A 12,643-nucleotide genomic window follows, 5' to 3' on the forward strand; every position below is an offset into this window, starting at 1 on the left:
ATAAGATTGAAAATTTTGCATCCTTTAGAATATAAAAGAAAATACATCTTATATACCTATGTCAGTTTAAAGTCTCTGCATGCACCATTTAATTTTGGTTTTGACGTTTAAGTAAAGACAGGTGTAACTATAGAAATATTAAGAAAGAGACTAAAGCAGTTATAATTCTAGCAATTTCAAATTTTTCTTTAAAAATTTGCAAAAGTAGTACATGGAAGAGCAAGAAGGTTAGAAATTTAGCATTTCTAGACCTGTTAAAATTTGTTAACCAAGGGAACAGGGATCTCAGGAGGGTAACACAAACTCTGAGTCTGATGGCCTTCATTCTCACCTCACTGAGAGGCCCTAGGAATAATTTTACTTTAGAACATCAATGTATTCATTTTTAAAGTGGTAATAATATTTATTATATGTTGGAGACTTAAGAATTCATAATTATCTCAGACATCATTGAGAAGGATCACTTAATAGGCATAAAATATTATCACAGTGTCTAGTATATACTGTTTAACAAATGATGCATGCTTCCCATCCATGTATGTTGGAAGTATGTTGTGAAATATATTTGTGTGAAATATATTTGAATTTTAAAATGTGTGAAAAAGTCAAAATTAGGTTTCCTTTTGTTATTTTCATTGCAGGAACCCAGAGTAACTAAAGATTTAAACTCAATATCATCAATTGACCTACTAAAACTACAAATGTTGATTATTTTTCACTAAAAATTTCACAGGATCACTAAACTAAAAGTTTTTGCTATCAAAATTGTGGAAAAATTTTGCTTTTCGACTTCCACTCCTGGTCCATGTGAGAGACAGGCTGCTGAGATGAGCGCGAACCAGGCTGCAGAGAGCAACTTTCTGGCTTCGAACCAACAGAAAGAACTAGAGGATTTGCCAAAAGACTACCCCTTGAGCACCAGTGAAGATGAAGGGGACAATGATGGAGAAAGAAAGCATCAGAAGCTTCTGGAATCAATCAGTTCACTTAATGGAAAGGATAGGCAGAAATTGGCTGAGAGGTCTGAGGCTAGTCTGAAGGTGTCAGAGTTCAATGTAAGTTCTGAAGGATCAGGAGAAAAGCTGGTCCTTTCAGATCTGCTTGAGCCTGTTAAAACTTCATCCTCATTGGCTGCTGTGAAAAAGCAGCTGAATCGAGTGAAATCAAAGAAGACTGTGGAGTTACCACTTCACAGAGAAGAGATTGAGCAGATCCACAGAGAAGTGGCATTCAATAAAAGCTCCCAAATCCTCTCCAAATGGGATCCTGTCGTTCTGAAGAACCGGCAAGCAGAGCAGCTGGTTTTTCCCCTGAGCAAGCCCCAGTCAGCCTTTGCTCCCATCGAACATGTGGTCAGTGGCTGGAAGGCAGGAACTCCCCTGGAGCAGGAGATATTTAATCTTCTCCATAAGAACAAGCAGCCCGTGATGGACCCTTTACTGACTCCCGTGGAAAAGGCCTCTCTCAAAGCTATGAGCCTGGAGGAGGTAAAGATGCACCGAGCAGAGCTTCAAAGGGCCCGGGCCCTGCAGTCCTACTATGAGGCCAGGGCTCGAAGGGAGAAGAGAATCAAAAGCAAAAAGTATCACAGAATTCTGAAGAAAGGAAAGGCCAAGCAAGCCTTAAAAGATTTTGAGAAGCTGCAGAAGGTCAATCCTGCTGCAGCACTGGAAGAACTGAAAAAAGTTGACAAGGCCAGAATGATGGAGCGAATGAGCCTTAAGCACCAGAACAGCGGGAAATGGGCAAAATCAAAGGCAATTATGGCTAAATATGACCTGGAGGCTCGCCAGGCTATGCAGGAACAGCTGGCCAGGAACAAAGAGCTGACGCAGAAGGTCTGGGCGGCCTCCGAGAGTGAGGAAGGGGAGGAAGGCCAGGAGGAAGAGGAAGAAACTCTTGTCCCTGACATGGTGAATGGGGTGCAGATAAAGGCAAATGGACTGAACCCCTGGATGTTGCAGAATCACTTCAGTGATGCCAAAGAGGCTGAGGTCCAGAAAGACCTGGAAGACCCTGCTGAGCCTGAAGCCCAGGAGACTTCTGAAAGTGAGGAAGAAAGAGCAGTGGTGGAAGAAGAAACTCTCTTGAAAGAATTTGAGGAAAGGCGATCACTTAGACAGAAGTCTGAGCTCAACCACATGGCGGAGCCAGTGCACAGACGTGTAACAAAGGATCCTAGCAGCCAGGAGGTGCTGTCCGAATTGAGGGCACAGTCTCAGAAACTCATCATGGAGAACCATCAGTCGGGGAAGAAAGAACTGAGTTCAGCGAGGACAGCTCAGAGAGAGGAACCTGCCAGGGAGGACGAGGAGCCCGTGTTGCTGCAGAGGCCAGAGAGAGCTCAGACTCTGGACGAGCTGGAGGGGCTGGGCAGAAAAGGGTGTGTGGAAAACAAGGAGCTTCCCAGAACTGCAGTGGAAGGGCTGCAGTTGGAGAAGAATCTAAGTAATCATATTGGCGCCCCCAAGGAGAAGAAAAGGAAGGAACAAATGATTGATCTCCAGAACCTCCTAACCACAAAATCGCCTTCCATGAAGTCCTTGGCAGTTCCCATGACTGTACAGGAGTTGGAAGATAGAGAAGAGAAAGATCAAAGGCAGATGTCAAAGGAAGCTTTTGCTGGGGATGATGTCATCAGAGACTTCTTGAAAGAGAAGAGGGAAGCTGTGGAGGCCAGCAAGCCAAAGGACCTGGACCTGACTCTGCCTGGCTGGGGCGAGTGGGGTGGTATGGGCCTGAAGCCCAGCGCCAAGAAGAGACGCCAGTTTCTCATTAAAGCCCCTGAGGGTCCTCCAAGGAAAGACAAGAATTTGCCAAATGTGATTATCAATGAGAAGCGGAACATCCATGCAGCAGCTCATCAGGTGCAGGTGCTTCCGCATCCATTCACACACCATCAGCAATTTCAAAGGACCATTCAGACCCCCATAGGATCCACGTGGAACACCCAGAGGGCCCTCCAAAAGCTGACCGTGCCCAAGGTTGTCACCAAGCCAGGCCACAGCATTCAGCCTATCAAAGCGGAGGATGTGGGCTACCGATCTTCCTCAAGGTCGGACCTCTCTGTTGTACAGAGGTATCCAAAACGACTCTCCATACATCACAAAAAAACATCTGGAGAATAACTGTGTGGATTGAATTGCTGAAGTAGTGACAGCTTGGTGCTGGGAACTGATAACCCAGCCTCCACTGACCTGGTTTTACTTAGAGCTGCAAGATGATTCCAAAACAAGCTTAGCACACCGTGGGTGTAGTTAAGCCATGTTTTAGAAATAAAGGCATTTTTATCTATTTAAAAAAAAATTGTGGATAAATTTTATATTTGGGACTTTCAATGAGATTGCTTAATACACACGTATGCCTTTCAAAATGTGTAGACATTGATTTCCTCTTTTGATAATTAACTTCTATACTCTCTGACCAATGTAAATAATTTTATCATTCAGAATTTCCTCTTTTCACATTTGAATTTAATGATTCATAAGCAATTTTCTATTCACAATATGTTTTATTATGTCAAAAAATCAGTAATCTGATTATCAATATGTAAGCAATAATTATTGTTTTCAGTGAGACACTCAAAACAATGAAGAAGCAAGCATTTAGGCAACTACCATGTGATCTCAACTGTCCTTGCAAACTAAGGACATAAAAGACATAACCCATAGAATCACAGATAAAATAATAAGTGAAAAAGATATAAAATAATATATATCAAATTCAAGTATGTAACATACTATATCTTTGTGTAGTAAGAGGTTGGTAAATTTTCTTGGAGAACATAAAAACTGCAGCATATTCTTAAGGAAAAGAATTAGAAATTGGAAGAGAGAAACATACAGATAGGAAAACAAAAGAAAAATAACTTCAGAAAACACAACAACAACAAAAACATAATCCATAGATTAAGCCGAGTTCTTTGATTGTGTTCGTGTTTGAAAGGGACACAGGTTCAATTCCTGGTCCAGGAAGATTCCACATGCCATGAAGCAACTGAGCTTGGGGGGCCACAACCACTGAGCCTGTGCGCTGCAACTGCTGAAGCCTGAGTACCTAGAGCCTGTGCCCTGCAACAAGAGACGCCGCCACAGTGAGAAACCGGAGCACCACCAGAGCGAGCAGCCCTGTTCTCCATCATTAGAGAACGCTAGTGCCCAGCAGCGAAGACACGGCGCAGTAAAATTAATGAGCTAACTAATGTTAAACATTTAAAATAGAGATGGAAAGAAATGTTCCTCTTGATGTCAGGGACCCCTAGGGGTAACTCAGAGGTTTTTAAAGTACTAAAAGCATGATTTTGAGTTACCTGTGTTAAACTAGATACATATATGCAGTTTCAATTTCAACTTAAAACAATGGAAGATATGGATAAATTATAATGGATTCTTTATTTTTATTATTGATTTGAAAAAAATTCCACACAGAAGAGTTCATTTTATTATTTTCTGAAAACACTTTTTCAATCAAAATGACTTCCAAATAGATACAATAATATATAGGGAGAAAGTATGCTTTGAAATAAATAATGCACATATATAACACAAATATTATATTTAATAATAATTTGCAAAAGCTTCAGGTTGACAAAAGATCTCTTATCAATTTGAGTTTAAATGAAGACACCGTCATAAATGATTAATCAGAATGTCACTCTGTCAATCAACTATAAAACTGACATCTTGATAAATTAATAAAAATGTTCCTAAAATTATCTACTGAACAAATTTGCACATTAAATAAATGTGTTGATAGCTGGACATATGCCCCTCTAAGAGCACCAAAGTAACAAATATGAAAGCTACTAAAATTTGGATTAAAATAATCCTACCTGTAGGCCTTGTCCATCCACAGTAACAGAGTTGGCTCTTTGCATTTTGTTCTTGTCGGTCACTTTGTTTGACTGCTGGGAACCACCCTTTTCCCTTTTCACTGTTGCTTGTCTTTCCTGTTAGGAAAAAATCTTTTATCAAAATATTGAAAATATTTAATTGCTTTACTACAAAGGCAACATAAAGAAGAATTTCATGGCTACTAACTTGGACTCAGCTTCCTAATTTGGTGTTTCTAGTGAATAATATGAAACCAGATGCTTTCTACTGGCTCAAAATATATGATAGATGCATGGCCAAAATATCAGTTAAAGACAGGTTGCAAAAAAAAACCAAAACATATTATCCTAGGTGCCCAATTATGACTCTGTTAAAATTTCTTAAGGACTACTAAAGCTAATCACTTTCATAAACAATGGTACAGATAATACTACAGGACTGTAAATAAATTCGTACCAAGCACTAAATTTAGTGCTTATAAATACATGCAATATTGAAAATGAATACATGATAGACCCTTAAACTACTATTGATCATCAAGAGTGGCATAAAACTTAAAACACACATTCCTTCCCAGCTAACACTTATATTCACCATAACAGAAAACATTTTCATGGTTGTCTTCTTCCTGTTTCTATTTCTTCTCCTCTCACTCTTTTCAACCCAACCTAAAAAGCTTTTATTACCATTAATGTACCAATTCACCTTTTATGCAAATCACCAATGACATGCTCATTTGCTGCACTTGTTGATCAGTCTTCAACTTCTCAATTTTTAAGCAGCATTTGACAGAATTGACCTTTTCCCTCTAGGAAATTTGCTTCAACTGGATTCCAGAACACTTTCCTTAGCGCTCCTCTTACTTTACTAACTTCTCCCTAAGTCTTTTCTCTTATTCCTCCTCCAACCTTAAAATCTCAACATTTAACCCTTGACCTTTCCCTTGGGCCTCTCATCTTCACTGTCTACACACACTCCCTAGGTAACTTCATTTACACCCAAGGCTTTCAACTTCAATTTGATAATGAAGCCTAAGTTTATATTCCCTGTTGAGAAAAGGAATATTCTTGCCATATCAGTAAACAAGAATATCACAGAGATCAGCAATTTCATCCCTCTAAATGTGGATTTCTGACCCCTAAGGGCAATCAGGAAGAACAATACCACCTTGCAGCCACTCCCTATGGTGAGCACTAAGGAACTCAGGGTGTGAAAAAAATGCAGGATACTGGTCCTAGATAGCTGAGATGCATATGAAAGGAATGATTCCAGTGTCCAAATTCTTGCATCTGCCCATACAGAAGAAGCTCCAAATTTCTTAACTTGAGATATATGGTTTTAATTCACAAAAATGTTTTTGATGTTCATACTACCTGCCTTTTTTGCAAATTTCTATATAACCTGACTCCTGCCCCCACATCCTCAGAGCAGTTCTTTCAGGGTTACTTGAAATGTTGTCTCTCAGGCTTGAAGTCCTAAAAATTCCCACCAAATAAAACATAACCCTGAGCTTTTAGGTTGTAACTATTTTTTAAGTCAACACTGTTCAGAGATTCCCCCAGGAGCTTAATTCCTATAAACAAATGCCCTTTCTCTCTGTCCACATAAGTATCTAGAATGCATATGAATCCTGAAACAATAAAAACTAATTAAAATAAAAAGTTTCTCCCTATCCACCTTAAAAATAAATCCCAAACTGGATGATGATTCATCACATCTATCATTACATGTTTTAAGCCCCCATTATCTTATTTGCCTTAATTATTGTGGCCATCACCTTAATGAGTCGATCACTTTCCATTTTGTCTCCCTCCAGTTGATTCTCTATGTAACAGCCACACTCATCCCTTATTACTGCACTCCAGCTACACCAACCCCATCTTTGTTTCTTTTTTCTTTACATCTTTGTTTCTTGATCACAATAATTGTGCTTTTAATACAGGGCTCTTACAACCATTCTGCACTCTGCTGGACAGCTTTTCTTGCTCCTGGTCAAACATTAGACTCTATTCCTTTATATGTTTGTGTGTATGCATATTTTTTATATAATTTAAAATATTATCTATTTAATACTGGTCTTCTTACACTTTAAATCAAAGCTCCATAGAGAAATGACTTTGCTTAACTGTTTCACATTAAATCCTAGATCAGTGCCTGAAAAAATCACTAAAAATGAATGCAGATATAAATCAATCTTAACATTCAAAAATCAAGCAATTTAAAGTGCCTGAAATATTGTGTTGAGAAGAACTCCTAAGGCATGTCTAAACTTGATGTGAAAAACTGTCCTGATCAATTAGCAATGTCTCCCATGTGTGTTTAAAGGTCTGAGTGCCATGTATTCTCTATTACATATTCAGATACATATATACATTTCTGTTCCTATATTTGCATGTATTTTGTCAATTACTTCTCAATTACTGTCATTTAGGAAAATATTTTTAAGTGGAATTAAAAGTAAAGCTCTTTTGATATATATTAAGGCCAAATGGAACAGAAAACTTCTTGGACCAAAATAAATGCTAATCAGCATAGCCCTTTTATAGTCCTTGCAATTTCATGGTGCACTGAATATATTTTTGTGTAGATAAAAATGACTTGTGCAATAGGATTCCTGAAATTCAAATTCTTTGGAAACTGATGTATTTTCATATAAGCAGAATTTCTGGCAAAAATATTGATATTTTAAGGAACAGATCATTCTTTCTAAGTTTGAAAATTACATTTTGTCCACAGATAGTTAAGGGTATAATGAATAAATGAGTGAATTATAGGATGAGATTTGGAGTCAGAAATCCCAAGTGGAATCCATCTTCGCTACTTAAATACTATGTAGCCTTAGAGAATTGACTTTTACTCAAAATGGAGTTAGCAATACCTATTTCTCAATGTTGTGTATGGCTTAAAAGAAAATGTATAAAGTTCTAATATTGTGCCTATATTAGTGCATGTGCTAAATAAATGAAAATTATTGTGAATAATGTAAAATAGGTATGGTTCTTCCATTAGGGTGCTCTTTAATATCATCATTATGTAAAATGTTTGTTATATTTTCAAATACATATATATGAAAAAGTTAACTAATTACAATAGGCATATTTTTAGATGAGTAAAGCTCAGCAACCTACATTTGAAAATCCATACCATGTTGCACTGAGTTCAAGCATGTAATACTTGGTGGGTGTGGGGTTATTTTTTTCTGAGTTCTAACATGCAGGTAAATAAAATGTGGTAACAATATTTTATAAAAATCTACATTGTGAAAGTTATCATTTATACATCATATATTCTGCCTTGTAATCCAACATTTTTATTTAGCATTAAATTCTCAAATGCTTGAGTTATAAGATCTAAACAAAATTTAAGTTGACTAGTCACAATGGAACTCAGCATTTGTGTCCATACTATTTATAAATGTAATTCTGGGCATTTAAAATATGTGAGTGAAAAAAATAAAAATAAATAAATAAATAAAACATGTGAGTGTATATCTGTAAAGAATTACCAAGTTATCAATTAATAGTATTTGGGCTTCCCTGGTAGCTTAGTGGTAAAGAATCCACCTGGCAATGCTGGACACATTCGATCCATGGGTTGGGAAGATACCCTGGAAGAGGAAATGGCAACCCACTCCAGTATTCTTGCCTGGGAAGTCCCATGGAGAGAGGAGCCTAGTTGGCTACAGTCCTTGGGGTCCCAAAAGAGTTGGGCATGACTTAGCAACAAAACAATAAAAAAGTGTATAGCTGGGGGAAATCCTGTGTGGTTGAGAATCTCTAGCTGGCAGAAAGCACTTGTTTAAGTGATTTTGTGTCTTTCTGGGGGGTCATCCCTCTGAGAAAACTGTGGACTAGACCAAACTAATGCTTTCTAGTAGCAATTGTAAAATAAAAAAACAAATTTTAAAACCCTAAATTGACTTTTCAATTGTTAAAATTTTATTTTTAAAGTCTAGAATCATTAGAGGTATATCACAGATTAATGAAAAAACTTCAGTTGACTCATCAGCAGGTGAATTTTACTATATGATCTAGATAATAAAACATATTTATTCAAATACACACACACACACACCCCCCACCACCACCAAGAATAAAGTGGTTTCATTGTTTGATGGAAATATGCTTAGTGGTTGAAATTCCTAGAATTAATCAGACTGACAATTTAAAAACAGGAAAGACTCATAAACCATTTAATATTTTTCCATGGTTTTCTTTGCATTATACTCATTTGTTTCATGTTTATTTCCAAACTGTATGGAAGTCACTCTGAGCTATTCACTATATTTTACTTAAGCAGCATAGGATAACAGGAGGGTAGTTGAATACTTTTCCCTATTTCCACTAAGAACATCTTTACTTCTTTTCGATTCTATATGAGGCACGGGAATGGTCAAGCAATTACATCTTTGAAAAATCTGATCTCCACAAAAATGTCACTGGCCAGCATTGGGGGTTGATACTCCCTGACTGGCCAAATTCTATTATGAGATCTAAGAATGTTACTTCCAATGCTGAAGTTACAGAAAAATTTCAGGAAGAGCTCGCCAGCATTATTTTGCATCTTTATTCAGGATAAAATTGCTCTGTGATAATACAGGGCAGTACTTATCACTTCACCTTCAGTTCTTTTTTTTTAAGTTTTGGGGCTCTAAATCACAAACTAAATTACTTTATTATAATTAAGGTAAATTTTGTTCTGCCAGATAAATTATCCTAGATATAAAGAGTTGGAAAATTATTGCTTCAATCAATAGGAATTATTCAAACACTGAAAAGAGCTGCTTTAACCAAAAAAAATGAAAGAACACAGAACATATAACTACAAAATATAAAACACAGTTATCGATATTTCAGCATTTTCAAATATCAACCATTTGTGTTTGCTATGCAGACATTTAAAACATAGAATTCAGTGTCTTCTGATCCTTAGACGACTCTAGTAGCACAACAGATCTTAACTGGGCAATATGTTCTATTAGAATTCCAAATAATCACCATCATCATAAACAGAGAAGAAAAGATGAAAAGACAATCCACAGAAAACAGAAAGACACGATAAATGAAATAAAAAGACGTCACCTTAAATATGTGCTCTAAAAAAAGTCTTTTTCTATCTCATGCTGGTTCTCAGAAGTAGAGTATTTGTAAGTTGCTGAAAAGTGCTTTCACAAAAGAGATGTTTACCACAATACTTAAGCCTGCTGTTATTGATCACTCACAAATGACAAGCAGCAAGTGATGATTACCTCAAGCATAGGATTTTCTTCTTTTTGTCCAATCTCAGCATGAGAGACAGGCAGCGGCAAAGCGCCTTGATTGGTACAAAAGCCACAAAGGGTGGGGGCGAGTTTTGCTGGCCCACCAACAGTATTCTTTACTGGAATCTCACAACCTGCTTTCTCTGCTACTGCATCACTTGCCAAAATGGTGACTTAGCCCATTCTGCCACTGGAGCTAGTCCCTAAGCATTTCCCTGAAACTAGGATTTTAACCCAAGGAACAGGATGTAAAAGATCTCCCTGAAGCAGGAGTGTAACCATGTTCATCAGGGTTTAAACAAGTTACAAACTCCAAGAAACTAACTTAATGACAGTTGCAAAGCTGCACCTTTAATTATCATAACCTTATTACAAGATTTAAACATGTTCCTGCTGAGAAATATTAAATCATTCCAATCATGGAGAAGGCTCAAAATCTACCAGAAATCCTTAGAAGTTGCAGTGAAACACGGCTGAGTAGCAAAGTAGTCTTGAATTTTTAGAAATATTTTATACAGTTTTAAGCATAGCTATGACAAATGATATAAAGATTTCCATTTCTTTTTAATTAGTTAGATAAGTACTTATTCAAAAAGCAAAAAATATTTTGTACAAAGGCAAAAATATGGGCTTGGAGGTTGTATTCGAGCTTTGTCTCTGTAAAGACTTGGGCAAGTAAGTTATTTACCTCTCTAAGCCATCCCTTAATTCATCTGTAAAATGGGAAATTTTATGTGATGATAAATTGAGAAAAAGCAGATAAAGTACTAGCATAAATTATGCACTCAGTAAATGACAATAATTTTTAAAATAGCTAAAAAAAAAACTCAGGCTGTTTAGTAAAGATGGGTATTGTGAAGAAGTACTTTATTTACTTTATAGTATTTTATTTGTTTTTCCAGGATGTCTCCATAACTTGGTGTGATAATCTGAGTCTTTTGTAGGAAGACAGAGGAAAACAAACGAGACAGAATCAATCCTAGTCTTAACATACCTGCAGGTGCTATTCACCAACTCAGCCTGAAGGTAAAATGTATACCTTGATCCACAGCCCTGGTTTTCATAAATCACACATGATATGCGTATTCTCATCTAGCACAAGTTCATACTGAATGTTAAGTATGAAAGATTAGAAGATTTCTATTCAAGAAATTCTGATTGGAAGAAATGAAATTTAGGAATGGGAAAGTCCATGTGAAAATCATTTGGGCTGTTTACTAGCTATAGCTGGGCCACTAGAAAATTAGGTCAGGGTATATAGACTTCACAGAGAAGGCAATGGCACCCCACTCCAGTACTCTTGCCTGGAGGAGCCTGGTGGGCTGCCGTCCATGTGGTCGCTAAGAGTGGGACACGACTGAGCGACTTCACTTTCACTTTTCACTTCCACACAGTGGAGAAGGAAATGGCAGCCCACTCCAGTGTTCTTGCCTGGAGAATCCCAGGGACGGGGGAGCCTGGTGGGCTGCCATCTATGGGATCACACAGAGTCGGACACGACTGAAGTGACTTAGTAGCAGCAGCAGCATATAGACCTCAACACCACTCACTCTCCATTCCCTTGATAAACCGTAATAATTGATGGCCATGGAAAACTGAAGTTTAAAAACCTATAAGTAGCTCTCTTGTATTTTCATAGTCATTGTCTCTTTCTAGCAGCTGAGTTAAAAGCTTAATTTAGTCATTTCTATGTAGCCCCCTATCTGTTTATGCAAGTTCTAAGTAGAATTTATCTTATAATTGGAACTGTGTAATTTAATTATCACTCAAACCAATGAGTTTTGAGTATAAAAGTACCATGAAAAATTACTTACATCCTTTGGAAAGACCATAAAACAAGATGTGTGTGTGTGTGTGTGTGTGTGTGTGTGTGTGTGTGTGTGTGTGTGTGTGTGTGTGTGTGTGTGTGTGTGTGTGTGTGTGTGTGTGTGTGTGTGTGTGTGTGTGTGTGTGTGTGTGTGTGTGTGTAGGAAGAACAGTCAAGTTGGCCTGGACACAATGTCTATAAAAGATTTGAGAATTAGTAATAAAAAGTGAGAGGTTATTTTACACTGAAATTGATGTAGATATTTGTGAGTTTTTCTTATACTTTTAAACAATTAAAAGTATTTTCTTAATAAACAAATGCCTTTTCACAAAATAAGGTATGCTTTTGTTATACTTTGAAACAATTGATAATTGAAACTTATCATGGGCAATAAGGCTATGATGTATGCAAGAAAGGGTATATGCCATTTCTAAATAACAGATGTATCCACACAGAAAAGCTCTTGCTCCCATGTGAAAAGTTTAGCCAATAAATATACATTTACATATATGCACACACAAAACCAATATAGCTCCAGTATATATATATATATATCCAGTATAGGAAGACATTTTAAAACTTCATAGCAGAAACACTGACAAATTAAAAAATTCGTGTTTTGAAAACAGCAATTTTGGTGTATTAATTTTATTTATAGTGTACAAATTATATAACTAAATATGGGAGCACTTTTGAGATCAACAAGTCTAAAGAGAAAATTTTTAAATTCTCAGTTAATTATCT

At 37.0% G+C, this 12,643-nt stretch overlaps 2 protein-coding genes across 5 annotated transcripts in view; one reads left to right on the forward strand and one right to left on the reverse strand.

Moving 5' to 3' along the window:
• Positions 1 to 12,643, reverse strand: part of DGKB (diacylglycerol kinase beta) — an 808,737-nt gene that overhangs the window by 513,483 nt on the left and 282,611 nt on the right. For all 4 annotated transcript variants that reach the window (XM_043462754.1, XM_043462753.1, XM_043462752.1 and 1 more), the window contains one exon: positions 4,832 to 4,948. In XM_043462754.1, coding sequence (XP_043318689.1) covers positions 4,832 to 4,948 — 117 coding nt within the window. The remainder of the gene's footprint in view (positions 1 to 4,831; positions 4,949 to 12,643) is intronic.
• Positions 658 to 3,294, forward strand: LOC122438156 (U3 small nucleolar RNA-associated protein 14 homolog A-like). Its single transcript, XM_043462755.1, has one exon. The coding sequence runs from the start codon at positions 828 to 830 to the stop codon at positions 3,126 to 3,128; it is 2,301 nt and encodes a 766-aa protein (XP_043318690.1). The 5' UTR covers positions 658 to 827; the 3' UTR covers positions 3,129 to 3,294.

This window comes from Cervus canadensis, chromosome 3 (assembly GCF_019320065.1).
Source record: "Cervus canadensis isolate Bull #8, Minnesota chromosome 3, ASM1932006v1, whole genome shotgun sequence".
NCBI lineage: Eukaryota > Metazoa > Chordata > Mammalia > Artiodactyla > Cervidae > Cervus > Cervus canadensis.